Source organism: Labeo rohita, chromosome 25, assembly GCF_022985175.1.
Source record: "Labeo rohita strain BAU-BD-2019 chromosome 25, IGBB_LRoh.1.0, whole genome shotgun sequence".
Lineage (NCBI taxonomy): Eukaryota > Metazoa > Chordata > Actinopteri > Cypriniformes > Cyprinidae > Labeo > Labeo rohita.
The window spans coordinates 6,146,368-6,172,709 of record NC_066893.1 but is presented as its reverse complement, the minus strand read 5'-3'; the positions used below and the strand labels follow the sequence as shown (position 1 = coordinate 6,172,709).

Genomic DNA, 26,342 nt, shown 5'->3' with positions numbered 1-26,342 from the left:
TCATTTCTCAAATCACTTTTTTTGGTCTATAAGGTTAATTTCTGATGTGAGGTAAAAATATTTTATCATTCTTTCAGAATGATGTCCTGTATGTGTCTTGATGGATCATTGGGTGAGTAAAATCAAGAACAACAACATGAGCCCATTTGCTGACGTATTTCTTCATCTTAAACTGTATATGTCTCTCTTATTAGTTAAAAAACGTAAAGTACAGCAATACACCAATTAGATAAATAAGCAAATAATCAGAATGATGTCTTTAAAGGTTAAGTTATTTTTAAGAAGGGAACGTGGAAGGTATTTGTGGTGTGAATTTCAGATGTGTGCTCTGATCCACTGGTCTTAGCAACACACCACAGTGTTCCTTATAGAGATATCTGAGGTTTTGCTGAGCCATCAAAGAATGCCATTAAAAACCCTCATTGCATGTCAACAGCATGTGAATCCTACTCACTGCCTCTTCTGTGGGTGGTGAGCAACACTCGGTTGACTCCCCTCAATCTTACCTTGGATCTGAAGGATTTAACGCACTCTTTCTTTGCTGGATCTAACCGCGAACACGGTTACCGCAACTTTCCGGATTAAATCTGTAATTCAACTATTAATCTATTTAATGCTATCGCAAAATTGACATGTAATCTGAGCACGTTTTTTAACCGTAAAATGGTTGTCGTCTACTGAGTGGTATAAGTTTGTTAGGCCTGTGATGATATAAATACTAATTTTGCGATAATAAAAGTCCTTTATTATTGCAATTGTAAGTGTCTTGGAAATGTATGCTTTCAAATGTGTGTTTGCTATGGATTTTAAGTGATGTGACGTTGTAAATTTTAATGCTATTATTTAATGTCATTGTGACAATTAATTTAACTCTAAAATGTATTACGACTTTTAATAGTTATAAATTATGAATGCAATAAACTGATCTCTCATTTACATTAGACTTTGCCATAAACGTGTGATCAGTGCAAGCTTGCATGTTGCTTGATGACTTATGATGTGATGATTTGACACTTAGAAACCGAATCCCACTGTGAGGAGCTTATTTGGGCTATGATTTCACATGGTTTGCATTTGCTCAAAATTTATGTATGCTAGCATAAATTTCCTAACAAAGTAAGATGGATAATATATATTCTTGATTATGATTATTACCCTGCACTATTAAACTACAAAAGATGCTTTTGACCAGGATTTTAAGGCATGTATGACTAAACCAGACCAGGCAGTTTTGCATTCTTTTAACATCTTAAATATGACACTGACACTATTATGATGACTATATACTTTTTTCTATGCATTATGGAATTTTCAGATACTATATACATGTCGCATATACAAATCCTCCAGTTTTGCTGTTTTGAAGGAATCATGACTTGCAAAGGTTTATTTATGCAACTGAGTTTCTTTAGTGTTCCAGATGGTAGTTATTAGTTTTTACTTTTTTAAAAATAATGTTAATATTAGCATCGCTTAAGAAAAAAAGTTGTAGTCAAACCTGTACTTGCAATGATTATGTCACTATCAGTTTCAAATGGCAGCATTGCTAACAAGTCAGGGGGTCAAAACAAATCCTAGACAAACATAGTGTCTGAAGTGTCTGAAGTTGATATATATACCACTGATTTACAGGCTAAAAATGAACCATGGTTTTGCTACAAATAAAATCAAACAAACGTGGTTTCTATAGTTAAACCATGGTAATCACAAATTAACCATGTTTTCTTACACTAACCATAGTTTAACCATGGTATCTGTAGTAAAACAGTGGTTATGAAAATGGTCATTAATAGTCCAAAAAAAAAAAAAAAACTAAACTTTTACCACAATAAATCCATTAATTTTCGTAAGGGACACCATAGTATAAAATCTATGCCTTGCTAAGAAAACACACCAAAATTGTTATTAAAAGAAAGAAAGATGACCTGTGGTGAAAAAAATAACACCATAGACACCATCACAAAATTTGTAATGGTTTTACTGGTTATAACGGGACTTGTATTGGTTTTAATGGAAACTGTAATGGACCCTTTTTGTTTTTACTGGTAATTGGTCACCTTCTATTGGTGGCTTGTTAAATCCTAATGGAATTTGTCCCAAAACACACTAGAGAAAACCATTTTCTAACGGTTTAATGGTTAAAAGTTGATGGTTTGTAATGTTTCTAATGGTGTTTTTAGTGGAAACCATTAGAATTTTTTGTGATGGTACTATTGTTTTTCTCAGCAGAATTAAGATATCACCGTCATCAAATCTGGCATGGAAAATGTATTATGCCCTGAAAATGTACAAAAGTATATATACAGTGTAATTACGTGTATATATATTCAAAATGACATATATGTTTATATCAGAACTCTTTACTTGTTTAACAAGAATATTATTATTAAAGAAAAAAGAGTCTGACCCGCGCGTTTTAGCCAATCAAACCGCTTGGCAATCTGCCTGCCTCTACTAATATCGTGAGTTGAGGGCGGTGCTCCGTGTTTGTCAAATAACGGGAGACGGGAAGTGTTTGGTAACATGTCTAGACAGCATCTGTCAGCTGAAATATTACTTAAACACTCACCTTACACTTGGAGAACTGGTTTGTGTTTTTAACCTCCCGTTTGATGCTTTACTTCAGGGAACAAGAGGAAGAGAGATGGATGGAGAGTTGGAGAAGTCTCTAGCGATATCTGCTGGTTGTGATGGGAACTGCAGGTGATACTGCATGTGCTTCTCCCAACACTAAAAAGATTCAAATTATTGTGTTTACTAATACATAACTGAAATTGATAGAACAAGAAGCTGACTAATATATTTTCTGTTTGTTTTGAACATGATACAATATGCAATATGAAATGATAAACGGTTCAGTTTTAGTAATCTTGTTGTCACATACCTCAGTACAGACCTGGTGAAAAAAACAGCATATGCTGGTAGGTATGTTTTTATGCTGGTTTAAGCTGGTCCTTTGCTGGTTCATGCTGGTACTTGACCAGCAACATGACCAGCAAAAACCAGCAAATGACCAGCTTAAACCAGCATCAAAACCTACCTAGCAGCATATGCTGGTTTTTTCACCAGGGAGTTTATGTCAATGGAGTCTATTACCGATCAAATTCAGTGAAATAAATATTTATTTAACTTCTATTCCAAGACGGCTATTGTATGCATAGAGAAAATTGCAAAGTAAGCACAGTATATCTGCATACTATACTGAACATGCTATTTTGAGTGTTGTTGAGTGTGCTATTCCAGTCATAGCCAGTGTGATAAATTGTGAGCGAAAATATGCATGACAGTCTCAAAGTTGTTATATGCAAAGTTGTTTATACACTGCTAATTAAAAAACGTTTTAGGGAAATAGTACATCCTCAGTCTAAATAATTTTTAATGAATTATTAAAAAGTATCCCCCTTTTTTTATTTTGAGAAAATAGCTGGACGCAGATGAGACTGGAAGCCACGACCATAAAATTCACAAAGGGCGGGCATGTGTGGGTGTGGCTTCCGGTCTATTTTTAACTGTACAAATCAGCTTGCTTTACTGCTTGATATTGCAAATTGGTGTCTTACCATGCTATTTTAATGTGTTATCTTAATAATAGGCACACTGGTTTTACAAAGAGTTTCACAGCTGCACATTGCTATTCTTCTTATTTTTTCCCTATTGCGGATAACAAACTGGAAGTCTCACCGATAGACTTACTTTCACTTTGAGGAAAAAGGTAGATATATTAACGAGAAGAGTATTCCTGCACAACCGGAGGCTGCAGTTTCAGGACCGCATTTCTAGGACCCTATAGTTTTTTTGTTTTTTTTTTTGTATTATTTTATTTAGTTATTGTATTTATGTATGTATTAGCTTCTTATACTATTTAGTAGCGCTTGCTATTCAGTTCTGTATGTTGTTATATTTTAAAGAAATATGTAGTTGTTGTATACACTTAATTATTGTCCTAACCAACTCCTAACCCTTAACACTGGAAACCCGATTGAAATATTTAACCTAATTTATTTCAATATATTCTATATATATTCTGGTTTTAAATTCAGTTTTCTTGTAAAGAAAGGCTTGTATCTTTGCGAGACTTCAGTTCATTAGCCGCAGCACAGTGATTCACGTCTGATGTGTGACACGCATAAAGTGCAGTAAACGGTAAAACAATTGCGCTACAAATTAGTGTTTATTGGTACATTAATAAATGTAAGATAATTTGAATACAAATGCTAGTTTATAACATTCAGCAGAACAATGAACTGTTTTGCACAGCTAAATAGGCTAAATGGATATTGCTGACACCGCCTCGAACACAAGTTCACACCAGGTCTTACATTAAAAATAGGATGGAAAATAAAAAAAAAATGAATAGTTTTTGTTTTATGCTTGAATCAGGTGTCCTCTAGATGAGCTGTCACAAAAAATAGGGTCCTAGAACTGCGGTCCTGAAACTGCAGCCTCTGGTTGTGCAGGAACATACCATTGATATTAGCAGTAATTTGGTACAAAAATTATTATTATTTTTTACTTTATACTGCCATCTGTTGACGTGCATAAGTTTGCAGTCACTGATTCCTGCATTGAGTTATCATAGTCACAGGTATTTTTTTGCTCATTATTAATTTATTCTGCAACCAAAAGTGTCTGTAAATGGGAATTATCAAGTTAAAGTGAGTAGTATTTGTTTGGGCATGTGATCTCAACATGGCAGCCACCATGAGGTGGCAACCTACCACATGTACACTAAACAGCTACTTATATGTGACCATGAACCACAAAACCAGCTAAAAAGCACATTGTATGGATAGATTTTTCTTTTATGCCAAAATCGTTAGAATATTAAGTAAAGATCATGTTCCATAAAGATATTTTGTAAATGTCCTCCCATAAATATATCAAAATGTAATTTTCGATTAGTAATATGCATTGCTAAGACCTTCATTTGGACAACTTTAAAAGCGATTTTCTCAATATTTTGATTTATTTGCACCCTCAGATTCCAGATTTTCAAATAGTTGTATCTCAGCCAAATACTGACCTATCCTAACAGCTTTCAGATGATGTTTAAATTTATAAAATTGACCGTTATGACTGGTTTTGTGGTCCAGGGTCATATATGACTGGAGTATTCATCTCCTGTGAATACATATCATATTAAACAACTAGTATCTAATATCAACTAATAGAACTGGGCTAGAAATGTTTTTTTCCACAGTGAATAAAGTTACTTTATATGTATGTTCCCCTCTTAAGAGAGCAGATAGTTGAGTGCTGTCTGGATGGCTCAGCTCAGCTGCTGTCTTGATTCACTCATTACTATTACAGACCTGATGATGACAGATAATGAGGAAAGGAAGATGATTTCATTGGTGGAACTGGTCCAAATAAACCACATTTCCTCTTCTCTTGAATGCAAGGTTCTGTAAGACATCTTGAAGCTCATGGTAAGTTCATTGAGTCTGCTGCTTGTCTGTGATTTAGAGCCAATGGTAATTATTCAAGAAAATTCAACCTCAAATTAATTGTTAAAATGTAAAGTTTTAAAAAGATCTGTTAATTCTTTCTAAATCTACTCTTTTTTTCAATGACGTCACTTAGGCCACATGTTTCAGCCACTGTTTTAGCTAAATTGGTTTGGAATGTAACGTCTACTTTTATGGCATTTTTGTATTAAGACATCACTGTCACCAAATAAAGATAATTAATTTATTATGCCCTAAATGAATTTACTCTTATTGTATACCAGCTATAACAAATATAATATACTGCACGCATTATTTAAAGAATTCAATATAAAATTAAATACATTTAAAAACTAAACATTGTATATTTTTTAAGCAACCCTTGGATCAGCTTTGTGTCCTATTTTATGTAACTAATTTACATGATCCTGTCAGTTTTTGAAGGAAAAAAATCAAGTCCCATTCTATCATTTTTTTCATTAAATATATTTCAAAGGTAAATACATCACATTATTAAAGTAAAATGGGTTGTGAATGTTGACTTAAAACATCCAACCTTTTTTTAACTGACTAAAATGTCATTGCAGAACCCACTTATATTGTTTTTAATCACTAAAATAGCATATTTAGAATTAGAATTATTATTAGAATGATTTCTAAAGGATCATTTGACACTGAAGACTGGAGTAATGATGCTGGATCCTTCAGAAATCATTCTAATATGCCAATTTGCTGTCCAATAAACATTTTATTATTAATTATTATCAATACTATTATCAGTATTTAAAACCGTCAAGTACTTTTTAGGATTCTTTGATGAATATAAAGATCCAAAGATCAGCATTTATCTGAAATAAAAAGCTTTTGTAATGTTTTTTTTTTTTGTAATGTTTTTTTTGCAACGTTTATAATGTTGCAAAAGATTCTATTTCAGATAAATGCTGTTCTTCTGAACTTTCTATTCTTCAAAGAAACCTGAAAAAATTCTACTCAGCTGTTTTCAACATAATAATGATAATAAATGTTTTTTGAGCAGCAAATCAGAATATTAGAATGATTTCTGAAGGATCATGTGACATTGAAGACTGGAGTAATGATGCTGAAAATTCAGCTTTGAAACCACAGGAATAAATTCTATTTTAAAATGTATTAAAATAGAAAGCAGTTATTTTAAATAGTAAAAATATTTCAAAATTGTACTGTTTTTGCTGTACTTTGGATCAAATAAATATAGGCTTGGTGAGCAGAAGACACTTCTTTAAAAAAACAACAAAAAAAAACATTAAAAACTTTTTTATATTCTAAAAAAATATATAATATAGATGCTATTGCCATCTATATTAACAGACAGAGTCTGAAAATATCTTCAAAATAAACCACAGTTGTAATTTGACCAAAACAAGAACATAAAACATTACATAATATATACCATATCCTGTTGGCAGCACAAGGATGCACTCTGAGGAGTGTCTGAAAATAGTACACTACCATCTTAACAACTGTGTAAGTATTTGTAAATGATCTTATGTTTATTAGTCAGCACTGCTGACTTTGCAGGATCATATTAAACCGAAGCAGGGGGAGCACCACTTTGAAACAATATAAATGAGTGATTTCTATTAATTAAACGTGTGAGAAACGTGATCATTACAAGGCCGAACGCTGGTTCAGCCATTACATGTCTTGTTCAAAAAAAATCACTGTGGGTTTTCTTAGTTATAACCAAAAAAGGAACAGCAAACGTAAGAAACACAAAACAAGTGTTATTCTCCAACACCCTGCGAGTTAATCGATTCATCTGGAAGAAGAACGACTCCTGGCGGCCCGTATCGAATCACATCCACCATCAGTCTCGACCCAGTTCTTCTTCTTAGTTTAATCACACAGACATCTGGAAATTTTGTCTTTCTCTTCCGTCTATTTTAAGCAGTCTGATTGGCAGACATTAGAAGTGGATATTTCAAGGGGCTGGCAAACCAACCGCGTTTAGTGCCTTACCATAAAGAGGGGAGCCGAATGATGCTGCCAGCCTTATATACGGTTCTTGAGCACAGCTCTGCTGCTAGTGCTCTGCTTCCTTCAGACATTCTTCTTTCAGGTCTGCACAGCTGCCTAACTTTCTCATATAGGTGAGGGGAACGTCTGCCTTTTTAGAGTTTGACTGCATTTTGTCCCACTTTTTTTTTTTTGTTGTTGCTCGACTTTTTGGGGTATCGTACGCTTGAAATTTACAGAAATTGTGTTATGGATTTTTTTTTTTGGAATGACGTATTTTGTAAGCAGTTTGAAGCTATCTAATACTATAAAATTACATATTTTATGATTTTTTTTTTTTTTAAGTGATTTTAGCATTAGTTTTGAAAATAAATAATGTAATTTTATGCACTTATTTACATCTAAATTTTATTTTCTTGCTGCTGAATTGTAATATATGCCAGTTAAATACCATGCAATGCATGTTAAGCTGCCAAAATGAGCTTGGCACAAAGACAACATATTTTAAGTGCATGATATATTTGCTAAAATGTCAATCAGGTGGTGACAGAATTGTATTTCTACAGTATTCTGATTATAGCATTAATGCATATGTGATAAAAAAGAAAGCATTCAAAACACTCAGTATTCATGTGAACTGCTTTGAAGGGATCTGTTATATTTATATAAGATGTCTGAATACAGCAAAACCTGATCTGTGTGGGTTTCAGATTGGTTGTATTGTTGGTATCTGCATAGATTTTTCCAGAAGCAGGGAGATTGGGATACTGGATATTAGAAGGGGAAATTCACACCCCTCCCACTGGCAAGTCGGCACGCTTACAAGTGCTGGTTTCAAATTAGGAATGCATAAAATATAGCCCACTCTAAATGATGCAGGTGCATTTGATTCCCGCCATATGATGTCTCTCTACATGTGTATATCACATAAGGACCTTTAAAATATTTATTAAACAATCAAGTCAATATATAAAAATTGTTTCTTCACATGAGATGTTTGCTGTGTTTTGTATTTTGTACAGGGGTGAAGAAAACAGGTGGCCAAGATGTCTGAGTGAGTATATGAATATATCTGTTATTCACATTTAATATCAAATAAATGATAATCTCTTCTTGTTTTGTTAAATTGTAATTGCTTCATCTTCTCATTACAGAAAAAAGATGACATCGAGTCGCCGGCACCATCTAAAGGTAGAGTAAATAATGCACAGATATTTTAAATATAATATAATATAATATAATATAATATAATATAGTATTAAGGACCCTATGCAATCAATATTTGGCTTTGTGGCCTTTAGGATAATATAATATAATATAATATAATACAAGTATTAAGGACCCCATGTTTTTGATATTTGACTTCTGTGGCCTTTACTATAATATAATATAATATAATATAATATAATACAACATAATACAATACAATACAATACAAGTATTAAGGACCCCATGCAATCGATATTTGAATGTAATAATAAATATATTAAGGACCTGATGCAAGTATTAAGGACCTGATGCAATTGATATTTGACTTCTGTGGCCTTTACTATAATATAATATAACATAATATAATATAATATAATTATTACAGATTGCATTAAACCAAAATTTGACTTGTGGCCTTTAGAATAATATAATATAATATAATGAAACAAATATCTCATTGTAATCAAAAAGTTGATTGATTCACATGCTGCTTAAGATGAGACAAATACAGCGATCTGTCACGCCATATTAAAGAGTGGGAAAAACACATTATTGTAAAAGAATCTGAACACTGATACTTGGTTTCATACTAAAAGTACCAAAAGCATAAAGATTATTGCTATTATTGGGGGCTGGGGCAATACAAATAATGAATTCGAAGAAATGTAAAATATTGTACTTTGGTATGATTTCTGCTCATAATCCAGCACATTTTGAAATCGGTTGCCAGGTCAATTCTCCCAGTGCTCCCAATCCAGGCCATCTGCATGCGCAATATAGGCTAGACCTTTAAAATATCATGTTAATCTTATAATTGCTACAACTTAATTCTTGTAAATTTGACTTTATTCTTAAAATATTTAGACTTAATTCTCGTAATTTTGACTTTATTCTCAAAATATTTCGACTTTCTTCTCATAATTTTGACTTTATTGTCAAAATATTTCATATTTATTCTTAAAATATTTTGACTGTATTCTCATAATTTTGATTTTATTCTTAAAATAATTAAAATTTATTTTTGTAAATTTGACTTTATTCTCATAATTTTGATTTTATTCTCAAACTATTTCTATATTATTCTTGTAATTTTTACTTCATTCTCAAAATAATTTCTCTTTATTCTCATAATTTTGACTTTATTCTCATAATATTTCAACTTTATTCTCAAATTTTTTTGACTATATTCTCGTAATTTTGTCTTTATCCTCAAAATATTTCAACTTTATTCTTGTAAATTTGACCTTGTTCTCATAATTTGGATTTTATTCTCAAACTTTATTCAGTTTTATTTTCAAAATATTTTGTCGTAATTTAAACTTAAACTTATTCTTAAAATATTGACATTATTCTCAAAATATTTCGACTTTCTTCTCATAATTTTGATTTTATTCTCAAAATATTTCAACCTTATTCTCATAAACTTTTTTTTCAAAATATTTTTACTTAATTCTCGTAATTTTGACTGTATTCTCAAAGTATTTTGACTTAATCCTCGTAATTTTGACTTTTTTTCTCAAAATATGACTTTAATCTCATAATCTTAGAGTTTTTTTTAACTTGATACTAAAACGCCATCGTATTATCTAATTAAAGACCACATTAAATCAATATTGTGTCAGTATAAAATATAATACAATAGAAAAACGTAGTAACTATTGATAACCGCATTAAATTAATATTTGACTTTTGTTGACGTTTAGTTGATGTCTGTTTGCATGATTTTACCTATTAACTCTTTAATTATAAATAAATAATTAATAATAAGAATTATATTTTAATAATAAGTAAACTTTCACCATATATATGCATTTCAAATTAACTTTTGAGTTTTAATCTTTTACAAATACAGAGCAAAAAATATAATTTTGTCCAATCAAATGCTCAGTATGAGGACAATGACCGTCCGTTTAATACCATCTGAAACTGGCGACCTGGCTGTGACGTAACTAATAAGCTTAGTGATTATATGGGGTCTTTATGATTGACTGCCGTCGTACAAGATTCAGGGTCTCAATGATGTGTTTGTCCACAGAGTTTGGTGCTGAGCATTTCAAAAGGCATTCTGGAGAAAGAATCAGCTCAGGTTAAGGTAGATAAGCAGAATTACCTGTCAGAAAACTGCCCTCCTCTGTCCCTGCCCGGATCTTCACAGGAACTGCAGGTCTGTTTCCTCATTCACGGTCTGTTCAGAAAGCTAAAGCAATTAAAAGTCCTCAGCACATATACATATACAATATATATAATAACCAACAGCAATAACTCCATGGTTATTATAGGTAAACTAAAACTTAGCCATAACTTTCAAAATGTTAGAATGGCATTCAAATGTTTTTCTTGATATTACGAGTCGTGAATGAATGGATTTGCTCTTGAGACGTTTATTAGTGCATGCCAGATGTTTCGCTGCCTTGGGCTGATCGAAGTTGTATTGCACGCTCTTAAAACAATATGTAACAGAAGCTGACTATTTCAACATCGCCATTTAGGAGCTGTGCAAGAAACTTCACCAGCAAATCGACAAGGTTGATGAGGAGAGATATGACTTGGAGGCCAAAGTGGGCAAGGCCAACAAAGAGGTGATGTCTGATACTCAAACATACCTTATTATGATGGTTCTCCGAGCTCCAATTTGACTCCTGTTTAATGCGTGTACAGATTGAGGATCTGAAGATCAAGGTGGTCGACCTGCAGGGCAAGTTCAAGAAACCTGCGCTGAAGAAAGTGCGTCTGTCCGCCGATCAGATGCTTCAGGCTCTGCTGGGCTCCAAACACAAGGTGTCTCTGGATCTGAGAGCCAACCTCAAACAAGTCAAGAAGGAGGTCAAAGAGGAGGTGGGTGAACTATGACATTTGTCTTAAGCTCTTATAAGACAAAGCAGATATGATTAGTTATGGCTATGAATAAGCCTTCTTCAAAACCTGGCCTCAGGTTGCTATTGAACATAGTATAAATATTTTAAACACTTTTTGTTACTTTCATATACAGTCAAACCCAAATTTATTCAGAAACTTTCAATATTTCTCACATTGTCACAGTTTATTCGCAATAGTTTAGAAAATGGTAAAGAAGTGTAATCAGATCTCAGAGTTAAACCCTTGTGCGTCAATAAAATAAAAGATACACATACGTCCATAGTGGACAAAAATGTCCATGTCTTGGGAGCACAGACTTAAGTTTGGTCTCATTTTAAAGAAGACCCATGGCAGATTGTTGTTGAAGTAGAAAAAGTTTAAAAAGGGAAACAAAAAAGAATTTTTATGAAACATGCCAAACTCTAAACTTACTAGAAAAAAAGCCATAAATCTAAACAAGCTGTGTTCCAAATTTAAGGTTGATATCTCAAAAAATGAGCTTTTAGGAAGATTTTGTTTGGGCACAGTACCACATTTTTTTCCATTAGACGCCAGTGATTGCGATTTGCTGTAGAGTTGTTCTCTCTCAAATATTACAAGAACACACAAAAAATTTTTTATCACATGCATAAACCACACTCTGACATTTATACCAACACACCCACACAAATATAGCTGCATTAATTTTTTCCAATTGGCTCTATAATATGCAGAAGCAGAAAACAGGAATAAAGGGAGTATTTGCTTTATAGGCCAAAAAATGGCACCATATGCTATAAAAAAAAAAGAGTAAAAAATTAAATTTTAAAGCCTGTTGAATGAAAGCCTGTTAACAAAAATTGCATCATTTTACAGTTAAATGGCACTGCGATTAAAAAACCCCAGTTTTTAGTGGGTTTCAATGGGGACATTTTTGTCCTTAAGGTCTTGAGAGAAACTATTTTGTGTATCTAGTGCACAAAAATTTGAATTAAAAAATACTCATGGCAGATTATTACTAAAGTTAAAAAGTGATATTAAAAAAAAGTTATAGAGGTTTAAATTTATGAAAATTCTTTATGAACAATATTTTATATAAAATATATATTTTATGAAATATGTTGAACTCTAAACTTGCTAGAAAATCTAAGCCATACATTTTTATCAAGTTGTGTTTCAAATTTGAGGTTGATATCTCAAAAAATTAGCTTTCAGGAAGATTTTGTTTGGGCACAGTTTCAAATTTTCTTCCATTAGATGCCAGCAAAACTCTTCTGGTTGGATTTATGATTTGCTGTAGAGGTTTTCTCTCTCAAATATTACAAGAACACACACAAAAAATTATTACGCCCGTACAAACCACACTCTGACATCCATACCAACACACCCACACAATTATAGCTGCATTATTTATCCAGTTGGCTCTATAATATGCAGAAGCAGAAAACAGAAATAAAGTGAGTATTTGCTTTATTGGCCAAATCTGAAAAAAAGGGTAAAAAATCTGGTAAAAAAAGTTTAATTTTTTTTTTTTTTTTGAAGGCTTGCCAACAGAATGAAAGTCTATTAACAAAAAATGCATCATTTTACAGTTAAATGGCACTGTGATTAAAAATAGCAGTTTTAATGGGTTTCAATTGGGACATTTCTGTCCTTAAGGTCCTGAGAGAAACATTTTTTTGTACCTAGTGAAAAATTAAAGGAAATGGGGGTGAAATAGTAAAATTCCAATAAAAATACACACCTGTGCCAAAATTTATACAGCTGGCAATAGCACACAAAATGATACAAAAAAAAAAAAAAAAAAAATGGTGAAAAGGTCGCACAAGGTCAGAACATATTCTTTTGGATAATGTCAGATAACTTTAATAGAAATTTACGTAATGGATACACACAATCAATACTTTGTTGACCAATTACCAAGCAATGCTTAATTTTGTTCAGTCTGTGGTGTAAAAAGGTCACTTAAGCAAAACAGAGTCAGGTCAAAGTGTCTGAATAATTTTTCGTCCCCAATTTTACTGGTAGTCCACCGTATTAAGAATTTTTGGATATGTCACAATTTATTTTATTTTGCTATCCTCACTTACATAAGTGAACTAAAGTGTCTTGCATCCACAAATCAAAAATATAAAAAAATATATATAGTGTCTGAATACTTTTTGGTTTGACTGTAAATATAATACGCAAGTAATAAATAAGTTGGTAACGTTTTAGTATAGGGAACAATTCTCACTATTAATTAGTTGCATATTAGCATACCTATTATTAACATATTGGCTTTTTATTAGTGTTTATAAAGCACCTGCATGCTCTGCATGACCATATTCTACATCCCTAATCCTACACAATACCTAAACTTAACAACTACCTTACTATTAAAAAACAGCAAAATAGGAGTTTATTGAGTCAAACGTCATAGTTAATGGTTTGTTATTAGACCTTAAAATAAAGTGTGACCAATAAGCCACTAGAGACCAGGATAAAGTCACCTTAACATAAGAGCTATTATGGTTTACTGCTTTAATGAATATATTTCAACAGTATTAATAATTAGTAAGTGGTTAATAATGTGTTTTGCATGAGTGACCCTTTAGTGAAGATAATAGTGTCATTATTCAGATCATTTTTTTTAGTTCAATAACAATGTCGATGTTGCAAAATTAGTGTTATTATTGGATAAGAAACAAAATTTGAACTGAACTGAGGTGGATAAATTATTAGTATTACTGTTAAAATGATAATATTGCTGAATATGAATTGTCGTTTAGTATGTGAATAATATAGAAGATTAATACATAATAGTAACATTCATATTTAATGTGAAATGATTGAATAGTTAATTAATATAAAGCTTAATTAATTCAGGGTTTCTGCACATCTTAAAAAGGTCTTATTATAAAGTAATAATTCACTCACCTAAAAAGTCTCAAATTGGAGCAAAAAATGAATGTCCTTCTCAGTATTTTTGTTTTGTTTTCCACTACAAACATCTTTAAATCAAGATACACTTACTTGAGCTGCAAAATTCACATATTAAGTCAATCCAAAAATAAAAGAGAGTGAGTTTATACTTAAAACAAGAACAGTCATGTCAATAGGGAATGAAAACTTGTTTTGCCTATGAATTTTTAGCAGATCATTTGTTCTTGTTCTTTTAAACATGAAGTTATGGTTACTTCCATATTCTAGTGTTTGGAAGCAGAGTTATTCAAGCCATAAGCTTTTTTTCCCCCTTGTGAAATGCATTAAAAAGTACCATATTGATGTATTGAGTTTCTTTACTTGGTCTTACAAAGTTTTTATATTTACCTTCATAAAACGTGCAGAATAGTGGAAAAAATATATGAAAATAATATGCTGTATGTGTGTATACATAAACATTTATGCAGTTCAAAGTCAGAGTTGGAAACATCTCTTTGTTTGGATGTATGCAAATTGTATAATATCCAAGGTGCACATTTCTAGTAATTGTGCAGTTAATTCTAATATTGTATTTTCAGAAAGTTTTGGAATATTTGTCCTCTCCTTAAATTTGTCACTACTGAAACAGTAATATGTAATTAAATAAGAAGAGGTATATTGACCTATTAAGATTTTGCTTACATCTTCCTTGTATATATATATATATATATTTCTCTATTTTATTGAAAAGATAGTAGTAATCAACAACAATTACAATTTGAACAATATTTTGTGTTAAGTGCGATTTATGAGATTTGTTGATTTCCAATTTTTCCTCATAAAAGGCAAAAAGTTGATCATACTGATTTAAATCTAAGGATTCATTAGGTTGAATATACACTGAACCAAACACTATAATAACATCTTCAATTCAGTATACTTTATTTATGACAAAACATCCCATGTTTCAGTAGTGACAGTAATGTTTTGGTAATAACCACATCACATTACACAATTTTAACTTGAATACTAAAACACTATTGAAACATACTAAAATACAAAAAAAAAAAAAAAATTACATAACAGTACTAAAATTTTGTTTATTTTCCCCAAATAAAGGATTATGTGTTTGCTTTTGTCACTACCGAAACAATGACATGTTTCAGTCATGGCTGTTTGGGTAGTAACATTTGTTTTTTTTGTTTTTTTTTGGCATTTTCATGCCTTTATTTAGATGGGACAATGTAGGTAAGACAGAAAGCAAAGTGGGAGAGAGAGAAGGGGTTGGAATGGGAAAGGTCCACGAGCTTGGATTCGAACTCGGGACGCAGCGCAAAGGCGCTATATGTCAGTGCATTAAGCAGACAATGTAGTTTAGCGCGCTAAACTCATTGTAGTTATGAGTTACATAGGGAGTTATGAGAGGGACACAGGAATATTTCCTGATCATAAACGTAGGGGTGTAGTTAAAATCACTCGCAGCTAATGGACTAAAACATACAGTGTTTCGGTAGCGACATGAACATGCGGCACACTTTTTTTTTTTGACAAAGTTTCATAATTTACAAAGAAAATATATTTTAACTTCACTTTTTAAAAAATCTAAAAGATTTCAATATCATTTTCATAAGTTCCCAATTGCAAGTACCCACTAAATGATGATTTTAAAGCTTACAGATATTTAAACAGATATTATTGTGGGTTTCAATAGATAATAAAAGGACCTTAGTAAACATCTAAGATTTGAATACTTAAATGCTTTTTAAAGGGGTCATCGGATACGAAGTTCACTTTTTCATGTTGTTTGAACATTAATGTGTGTTGGCAGTGTATGTACAAATCTACCCTATAATGATAAAAATCCATGCAGTGGTTTTTAATTAATCTGTAAAAATAATATTCCCTTTTTCAAATTGAGCCATTCTCAGATGCCTGTTGTTGTGGCGTCACACCCACAGAGGCCACTCCCACGATAGTTGATTGACATGAGCTCTTACCTCAGATCAGCTGTAACAGTCCGACCCCCATTGTTTCGATGCCGGAGCAGAGATGTATGATTTACATATGTGTCATTTACTTCCGACATCCGAGCCGCTGAAGATGCAGTGGATTACGTTTGTTTGTGAAGGGAATGCGCCTCCCGATCTACATATATCCGTCTATGTTCATGCAAATCATTCGTGATCCAGCTTCACTTACAGCAGAAGTGAGTATAAGGGTTTTTTTATGAATCTTTGCGATCACCTTTCCTAATAACGTGCTAGTTAACAAGTTTAGCGACTAAACGCGGCCTCGACCAGAATGAGATGATTTTTGCAGAGCTGATTTTGGCAAGGTAAAAACGGTGTTGTTTTACACAACCATTGAGAATTTTTAACCAAAGTATATTATAGACTTTTCATTAAGACCTTAAGAATCATATCAGCTTGTGGAAAATGGGCATCCGATGACCCCTTTAAAGGTGTTTTTTGGTTGTGGGACAGCAATTGTGTAGAATAGCCCATATGTGTTTTACCATTCCTTCACACCCAATCTCTCTCTCATAATCCAGGTTGCTGATGTCGGTGACTGGCGTAAGAACGTTGAGGACAAGGCCGGTATGGACGGCAGGAAGAAGATGTTCGAGGGCGAGGCCTAAATTCCAGGACATTTCTTTGTTTAGATATCATAGGAATTTGTCAACGCTGAGCGGTCATTTATCTTTTTGCCATAGTTTTGTCTTCTCTGCTTTCAGTGCCTCAAATGAGCATTTGTTTCATGCAGTATGTACATCCTGAAAGGAAATTGTGTATCATCGCAGAGCCACTACCATTAAATGAATGCTTCTGAGGAAAATCCCTTTTCACGTTTGTTTTATTACGCACGTTTTGGTTGTTTCACTCTTTTGCAGTCTATGACTTTAATGAATAAATACTGTAGTGCTGCTATTAAAGCAGTCAATTCTCGTTTCTTTCTCAACTCCACTGCTCTATTTTTATTCCTTTAATTTAATTAAATTTTTAATTAAATTAATTTCATTTAATTTGATTTTTAATTTCATTTAATTAGATTTTAATTTCATTTCATTTAATTTAATTTAATTTAATTTAATTTAATTTGTACACAACGTCCAAAAGAAACATGGATGGCATTTCAGCTGATATTTTTAGAGATCTCCTCTTTTGCTATATGGTAAGTAACAAACTACTTTTGTTCAACTGGTTCATGTGTAATGAATTTTGGTGTGTTAAGCATTGCTTCCGTTTACAGCACACACGCATAGGCGTCTTGAAGGAAAGGGAAATTTATGAGTCTTGCTGAGGATGGGCTTCGGGATATTTCAGGAGCTCAGCGGCCTATTGGTCTGAGGAGGAATCCACTTCCATAAACAGGACTCCCAGGATCTGCTGAGCCATCAGACTTCAACATATATATCCTATTTACTTTTTTTCTCTCTGGGGCTCACCAGTCTTTCCAGTTCTTCTTCCAAGTGTGTACTGCCCTCTTCTTCTCTCATAGGTGAGCGTCAATCCAGAAATCTCTCTAGATCTGTATGTAAAGGACAAAGGACCAACATCAGTGCATGGGTTTGGATCTTTCTTGTTGGTTAGAAACACATTTGCTTGATTTTCGCAGCCAATATGTGTCTAGACACATATTGTTTATTAATATTCATGAGCAGATAGAATATGTTAATAAGTGTGATGAATTACCAGATAAAGTATACAATTTGATTGCTATGATTTCTGTTAAATTAAGTTTTATAATGGGTTTTTAATTTATACATTGAAAGGAAGTGATATCTAAATATTTAATTGAACATAATTTAAATATATTTTAATCTGCTCTAATTGATGTGACAGTCAATTCTACATAAATCACATAACTTGGACTTGTTTTTCTTGATAAGATCTGCTAACTAAGTGCTTAAAATGCAGTATGTAATATAAAGATTCAAATACTTATCTTTGATATGATAGTGTAACTATAAAATACTTTAATTAAATTTTAATTGAATACAGCAGCTGATCTCTGGTATCATGTTTCATGACTGTTGAAGTAGTACTTCAAAAAGTCAAGTGTCAAATGAACTGTCCATGAGGACGTCTCAAGACTGTAGGACTAAATTTAGACTTGGGTGTCTCTGATTGAATGTATTTCTTACCACACGTCAGTTTAAAACTAAAACTGCTTGTCCTGGACTAGCTGATTAACTTTGTAAATGATATCTAATGACTTATGATTTCTATCCAATCCAGGGTGAGAACACACTAAACCGCCAAGATGTCAGAGTAAGTATTCTGATTCTAATTGGCTTGTGATTTGTTCTTTATTTTTGATTTAGAATCCTATGGACTTTATTTTCAGTTGTGTTTGAGTTTAAGTAATGCAGCATAAGCACAGAATGTCTCATGGTAAACTTGTTTTCATAAACAGAAAAAAGATGACCTCCAGCCGTAGGCATCATCTGAAGGTAAGACATGTTTTTACCGTCATTTCATAAATTGCATATTTTAAACGTAAAGTCTAGCTAAAATGACTACATTTTTAAAAAAGATAGGCCTATATGGTTTGAGTATAGTTTTTATCTGTGTGTGTCAACAGAGCCTGGTGCTCTCCATTGCCTTCAATCTATTGGACGCCGAAGCCAAGCAGCTTGTCGCTAATAAGGAGGCTCATATGAATGAAAACTGCCCTGCTCTCAGTCTGCCTGGATCCTCGCAAGAGCTGCAGGTGCCAATGCTATATTATTACTAATAACAATAATAGAATTCAGATGCAAAAGTCTCTATGTACATCTGACATTTTTCTTTAAAATTTGCATTTCTTTCTGGATACTTTGTATGGGTTTCTATGCAAGTACTGATACTTCTAAATGGGTTGAGGCCATAGACTGTAAAAAATATGGACGTAGTGTCCGTGACGTCACCCGTAGGTTTCTAAAGAGCATTTCTGAAGCTCTTAGTGGGCGGGAGTCGGCCGTTGCCATCTTGGAATCACGTCACTGCACGTCACTCCCGGATAATCGAAAATGGGCGAAGAGGCAGGACGTGGATGGAGCTGGCTGCAGAAACCACGCCCGCCTAGCGCGACGGTGGTGACAGCAGTGGCAATCCACACCTGTCACTCAAGTAGCCACGCCCTAAATTATGCAGAACTTTAAGACTTAATATAACACAGTTGACATGAAGGGCAAAATTAGCTATATAGGCCAAAACCACTTTTTGTACCAGGCTGTAAACATTTGGGCATTTTAACATGGGGACTCTATGGGATTGACTCCCTTTTGGAGCCAGTCTCTAGCGGCCAGTCGATGAATTGCAGTTTAAGTAACTTCCGTGTTGGATGCAATAGAGAGAGCAGGAGGTTTAGTGCATCTGAAATGAAAGTACTTGATGAACATATACTATGTGTGGAGATCATTCACTCAGTATCGTTACCTCATTTTTGACTGGGATGACATTTGAACTCTTCGTAACTGTTAAATAATATAATTATTGTATTTATGATCATATTAATATGTGACCCTGGACCACAAAACCAGTCATAGGGCTCAATTTTATTTAAATTGAGATTTATACATCATCTGAAAGCTGAATAAATACACTTTCCATTGATGTATGTTTGTTAGGATAGGACAATATTTAACCGAGACACAACTATTTGAAAATCTTGAATCTGAGGGTGCGAAAAAATAAAAATACTGAGAAAATCACCACTAAACTTGTCCAAATTAAGTTTTTAGCAATGCATATTATTAATCAAAAATTGAATTTTGATATATTTAGGTAGTACATTTATGAAATATCTTTATGGAACATGATCTTTCCTTCATATCCTAATGATTTTTGCCGTAAAAGTAAAATCGATAATTTTGACCCATACAATGTGTTTTTGGCTATTGCTACAAATATACCCATGCTACTTAAGACTGGTTTTTGTAGTTCAGAGTCACATATTATAGTATCAGTTTTCACAATTTTTGTAGTATTTTACACACACGCAACCATACATACAATCATATTCATAATTTCATACATATATGAAAGTTTTATAAGTTTTATATAATTTCATTGATTTCATTGCTTTACTATTTGAGCTACAGGAAGGCATAGCTTTCATATATTATTATAAGTAGTATAATTATTTTGACGACAACATATTAATATACATTATTTATAGATTTTATTCATATTTTGAATGTTTTCTGTTAATTTTGTGAATTTTTAATACATTTGTTGTGTTTTTGTATATTTTTTCTTAATATTTATTTCAGTTTTTGTTCATTTAGTACATGAAGTAAAACTAAAAATAATAAATGTTAGATAGACAGACAGATAGACAAATAAAATAAGATATTTCACATTAAAAATGTTTACATATAGTCCACAAGAGAAAATAATAGTTGAATTTATAAAAATGACTTTTCAAAAGTTTACATGCGCTTGATTATTAATACTGTGTTGTTACATGAATGATCCACATCTGTGTTATTTTTGTTTAGTGATAGTTGTTCATGAGTCCCTTGTTTGTCCTGAACAGTTAAACTACCTGCTGTAAATCTTCAGGTCCCACAAATTCTTTGGTTTTTGTGTTTTTGAACCCTTTCCAACAATGACTGTATGATTTTGAAATCCATCTTTTTATACTGAGGGAGTCATATGCAACTATTACAGAAGGTTCAAATGCTCACTGATGCTTCAGAAGGAAAACGATACATTAAGAACCGGGGGGTGAAAACTTTTGGAATTTGAAGATTAGGGTAAATTTTACTTATTTTGTCATCTGGGAAACATGTAAGTATCTTCTGTAGCTTCTGAAAAAACATGATATTTAGGCAAAATAAGAAAAATGTACACATCTCCATTCTGTTCATAAGTTTTCACCCCCCGGCTCTTAATGCTTGTTTTTTCCTTCTGAATGTAAACTTTTGACCTCAACTGTATCTGATAATCAATATGTATAATATTGTTGGGCCTTCCAGGAGCTGTGCAAGAAGCTTCACCAACAGATCGACAAGGTTGATGAGGAGAGATATGACTTGGAGGCAAAGGTTGCCAAGGCAAACAAGGAGGTAAAAATCATGACACCAAAGTTTGTTCAGTGATTCATCTGTTTTGTTTCTGCAAAGAAACAAATAAAGAGAAATATTTTATTCTCTGCGCTTCATTTGGACTCCTGTTTAATGTGTGTACAGATAGAGGATCTGAAGATCAAAGTGGTCGACCTGCAGGGCAAATTCAAGAAGCCTGCTTTGAAGAAAGTGCGCATGTCTGCCGACGCTATGCTTCAGGCTCTGTTGGGCTCCAAGCACAAGGTCTCCATGGACCTGAGAGCCAACCTCAAACAAGTCAAGAAGGAGGTCAAAGAGGAGGTGGGTTGCAGATTCAGAAATGTTTCTTGTCTGTGCTTGGCCATCTCCAAGCGGAATGTATCTGGTCTGGATCTTCCTATGCTCACGTCTGGTGTTTTTGCTTTTCCACAGTCTGCAGAACAAGTCGGCGACTGGCGTAAGAACATTGAAGATAAGGCTGGTATGGACGGCAGGAAGAAGATGTTTGAGTCCGAGGCTTAAGATGGATTGTGTTTATTCTCCCATATGTCTTAAAAAATCTCTGGCAAACATCTTTCTATCCTGTGAACCTCCCGTTCCAATAAAAACATTTTTCTTGGACCGTTTTGCACATTGTACATTGTCCCAGTGTTGAATGGCATGGCATTAAAGATTAGTGTATACATATGTATTTGCATTTGTGTTTTTGTTAGAGTTACAGCACTACTGAACCGCTAACTATATTACCACATACACTATCTTTTTTAAAAAAGAAAGTCTTTTAAACTCACCAAGACTGGATTTATTTGATTAAATATACAGTAAAATATTATTTTAATTCAAAATAACAGTTTTAAGTTTTAAAAGATTTATTTCTGTGATCAAAGTTGAATTTTCTGCATCATTACTCCAGTTTTCAGTGTGACATGATACTTCATAAGTCATGTTAAAATGCTGATTTGCTGCTGATTATTATCAATGCTGAAAACAGTTTGGAGGAACTTCAGGATTCTTTATTGAAAGTTTAAAAATAATTTATTTAAAATCATTATATATGTCTTTACTGTAACTTTTGATCAACTGAATGCATTCTTGCTGAAGAAAAGTATTCATTTATTTTGTGGCAATAACTTTTGAATCATAATTTTACATAAGATTTTATATAACATTTTTGTCTGCAATATGTGTTTACATTTGATGAAAGATCTTCAAAGGCATATAGGAAGATTTAAATTGATTTAACAAGATGAATTAGAACAGAACAACAAGATGAATTAGAACAGAAAATTAAAGAACTAGAATACATCAACATAAATAACCCAACAGAAGAAACACAGGATATGCTAAGAAAATATAAATCACAATTAAACAAACTAATTAATAAGCATACTCAATTCCTTATTCACAGACTACGACAAGAGCACTTCCATCATAGTAATAAATCTGGTAAATACCTGGCTAATCAAATCAAACACAATAAAGAAAAAACAACTATATCGGTCATTAAGGACTCAGCAGGGACACCCACCAATTCACCAGAAGAAATAAATCAAATTTTTCAAAAATTTTACAGTAAACTATATTCCCCTGAAAAGAACCCATCCCAGGATGACATAAATCTTTTTCTTGGCAATATCAACTTACCTCAACTTAACAAACAGCAAATAGATACTCTAGAATTACCTTTATCAGAACAAGAACTTTCTAATGCTCTTAAACTCATGCCCAACAATAAATCACCAGGTCCTGATGGTTTCCCTGCTGAGTTCTACACTTTTGGTCTATTTTATCACCACTTTTCATCCGGCTGATATGCGAATCAAAACAAAAATCAAAACTCAGACACCATGAACACAGCCACAATTGCACTCCTCCTCAAACCCAATAAAGATCCAACATTACCGTCAAGCTATCGCCCAATCTCACTAATTAACGTAGACACTAAAATAATTGCTAAAGCTCTCTCCCATAGAATAGAAAAAATCATGCCAACTATAATCCATCCCGATCAAACCGGTTTCGTTAAAGGTAGACAAGCATCAAACAACACACGCAGACTCATAAACCTAATTCACCACTCATCAATAAACAAAAACAAATCTATCATAGTCACCCTTGATGCGGAAAAAGCATTTGACAAAGTAAACTGGAAATTCCTGTTTTCCACATTAGAGAGGTTTGGTTTTGGGGAGTCATTCATTACCTGGATTAAAATTCTCTACACATCACCCTCAGCCACTGTCATTACTAATGGACTAACATCACGCAGCTTCACTCTACACCGGGGAACTAGACAAGGATGCCCACTCTCTCCATCTCTATTCACCATATTCATCGAACCACTTGCAGCAGCTATCCGTCAAAACAACTACATCAAAGGAATTCAAACATTAAACATACACCATAAAATAAGTCTCTACGCTGATGATATATTATTATACTTACAAAACCCCCAAAAATCATTACAAGAAACAATACAACTCATGAATACCTTTTCTAATATTTCTGAATATTCAATTAACTGGAATAAATCGGCTATTCTTCCATTAAATTCCACGAGTGTGGATGTGACACCCCAAACATCACAAATCCCTTTGTGCACCAATTATATTACATATTTGGGTATCAATATTTCCGCCAAGCTGTCAGAGTTGTTTGCACTCAACTATACCCCATTACTTAAAAAAATAGATGACGATCTTCAACGTTGGATGAAATTACCATTATCAATCATGGGCAGAATATCAGCAACAAAAATGTCTATACTCCCAAAAATAAACTACCTATTTTCAATGATTCCAACACAGCCCACTCGTATCTGGTTTAAATCTCTAGATTCAATTATCACAAAATTCTACTGGGAAAACAAGACCCCAAGAATCAAATTAACTACCTTACAGAAACCTAAATCACAAGGTGGATTAGAAGCACCACATTTTTACAATTATTTTCTGGCAAATCAACTCCAAAACATATACAAATGGATTCAACCTAACTCATCAGATTACACATGGCAAGATATTGAACAATCAATCTGCAAAGACATTAACATCTCAGAATTACCTTTTCACAGTCAAACAATCCAAAAACATCACTGTTTTAAAATGCCAACAATAGAAACAACTCTGACAGCCTGGTGGAAGTTCCATCAGATCACAAACTCCCCACTCATACCATGTAAATACACCCCAATTTGGAATAACCCTGATTTTTTAGCTAACAAGAAGCCACTCAACTTTCGCACATGGGCAGATAAGGGAATCACACAATTACAGCATATTATTAATAATAACAACCTGGCAACATTTTCCCATATAGCCCAGACATACAGCATTGGGAGTAATTGCTTCTTGGAATATTTACAAACCAAATCGTCAATTAAATCAAAATTACTTAACCAACCAATTAATCTAGACCTACCCCCTAAAATTTCAGAGTTTATTAATATATCTTCCTCCAAAAAATTACTCTCCAAAATATACAAAATGATATCAAAATCAGACAACACATTAGTTCTACCAACCATCAAATGGGAATCAGACTTATCCATTACTCCCAATGCTGATTTTTGGACTCAAATTTGCAAAAACATATATTCCATGACTAGAAATGCTAACTTACAACTCATACAGTATAAAGTACTCCACAGAACTCATCTAACTGGGCAGAAATTATTTAAAATGGGTTTCACCTCAGAGACATGTTCACATTGCACACAAAACACACCTGACACTTATCTTCATGCCCTATGGCACTGCACTTCGATTAAAACATTCTGGGAAAAGGTCACCAACTCACTCTCAAACTTTATGGGATGTCACATCCCACTGTCTCCCTCCCTCTGCATATTAGGTGACATATCCACAATAGATATAAATAATTCAAATGGTCAGTTACTACTGGTGTTTCTAACTATCGCCAAGAAAACTATCCTCATGAACTGGAAATCAAGAAATACCATTTGCATTTCATCCTGGAAAAACTTATTAACAGAATACATCTCTATGGAAGATCCTCTTTGTCTGGAGTCATTCCCCAACAACATCTTCATTAGTATGTGAACAAGAGGTGGGGGGGGCGAGGGGGATAGGAAGAGTTGGAAACTGTGTCTAGTACTTCATCAAATTAAACATCCAAAAAGGGGGGAGGAGGGGGAGGGGGAGAAAAGAAAGAAAAAAATCTTTACGTACCGCTTTATTTCTCTTGTTCTATTTACTCTATCCATTCTATTTTTTGCTGTTTCTCTCAATTTATGTCCTTTTTTAAATAGAAAAGGGAAAAAAAAAAAAAGGAAAAAAGAAGGAAAAAAACGGATTGGATGAAGGGAAGAGGAGGAAAGAGAAGGAGAAAAGAGGGGGAGGAGAAAAAAAAAAAAAAAATAATAATAAATAAATAAATAAATAAACAGATTGAAAGAGGAAAAAAAAAAGAAAAAGGAAAGGGAAAAAAAGGAAAAGGAGAAAAAAAAAAAAAAAAAAAAGGCTTCATTCACAGGGTAAGGGAGACGTGGGCATGGCAGCCTGGGCATTACACTGGACTGATCCGTGCCGAACGTCATACCTTTTTAATGCATCACAAAGCAACTGACACACACTGCATTTCAAGGCTGATTATATAACTTCCACCTCCTCCTCATATACTCACATAATTATTGGTGTTGTTTTACCTCTTTCAGTCTTATTATCACTATGGTGATAATGGTAATAGTGATGATAATTATTATTATTATTGTTATTTTGATGATGATTATTATTAATATTAATATTGTTATTTTGTTTTTGTTTGTACTTTATTATTATTATTGTTATTGTTATTGTTATTATTATTATTATTATTATTATTATTATTATTACTTTCCTCTGCGTCTTGTCTCTATTTCTTTTCTCTTCCCTTCATCTTCTTAGACATCTTTTTCTACT

General features: G+C 33.0%; 2 protein-coding genes and 1 long non-coding RNA gene across 3 annotated transcripts; all 3 read left to right on the top strand.

The window, feature by feature from the left end:
- Nucleotides 1–166: 166 nt before the first annotated feature.
- Nucleotides 167–5,648, top strand: LOC127156999 (uncharacterized). Its single transcript, XR_007825816.1, has 3 exons — nucleotides 167–589; nucleotides 2,627–2,703; nucleotides 5,311–5,648. It is a non-coding gene; the product is annotated as an uncharacterized LOC127156999 (long non-coding RNA).
- Nucleotides 5,649–7,475: 1,827 nt separating this feature from the next.
- Nucleotides 7,476–17,225, top strand: LOC127156994 (troponin I, fast skeletal muscle-like). The gene is made up of 7 exons (XM_051100186.1): nucleotides 7,476–7,576; nucleotides 8,465–8,496; nucleotides 8,597–8,633; nucleotides 10,687–10,815; nucleotides 11,141–11,230; nucleotides 11,310–11,486; nucleotides 16,942–17,225. Exons 2-7 carry the CDS (start codon nucleotides 8,489–8,491, stop codon nucleotides 17,026–17,028), a joined length of 528 nt encoding a protein of 175 aa, XP_050956143.1. The 5' UTR covers nucleotides 7,476–7,576; nucleotides 8,465–8,488; the 3' UTR covers nucleotides 17,029–17,225.
- Nucleotides 17,226–17,778: 553 nt separating this feature from the next.
- Nucleotides 17,779–22,110, top strand: LOC127156993 (troponin I, fast skeletal muscle-like). The gene is made up of 7 exons (XM_051100185.1): nucleotides 17,779–17,888; nucleotides 18,629–18,661; nucleotides 18,807–18,843; nucleotides 18,975–19,103; nucleotides 21,355–21,444; nucleotides 21,568–21,744; nucleotides 21,856–22,110. The coding sequence occupies exons 2-7, from the start codon at nucleotides 18,654–18,656 to the stop codon at nucleotides 21,943–21,945; spliced, it is 531 nt and encodes a 176-aa protein (XP_050956142.1). The 5' UTR covers nucleotides 17,779–17,888; nucleotides 18,629–18,653; the 3' UTR covers nucleotides 21,946–22,110.
- The last annotated feature ends 4,232 nt before the right edge of the window (nucleotides 22,111–26,342 follow it).

What these genes read in the sequence shown, in the direction of transcription:
- LOC127156994 (XM_051100186.1), top strand. An exon ending in GTCGCCGGCACCATCTAAAG is followed by an intron (nt 8,634 to 10,686) that starts GTAGAGTAAATA and finishes GTTTGTCCACAG; the next exon opens with AGTTTGGTGCTGAGCATTTC. An exon ending in TGGGCAAGGCCAACAAAGAG is followed by an intron (nt 11,231 to 11,309) that starts GTGATGTCTGAT and finishes ATGCGTGTACAG; the next exon opens with ATTGAGGATCTGAAGATCAA.
- LOC127156993 (XM_051100185.1), top strand. An exon ending in GCCGTAGGCATCATCTGAAG is followed by an intron (nt 18,844 to 18,974) that starts GTAAGACATGTT and finishes GTGTGTCAACAG; the next exon opens with AGCCTGGTGCTCTCCATTGC. An exon ending in AGAAGGAGGTCAAAGAGGAG is followed by an intron (nt 21,745 to 21,855) that starts GTGGGTTGCAGA and finishes GCTTTTCCACAG; the next exon opens with TCTGCAGAACAAGTCGGCGA.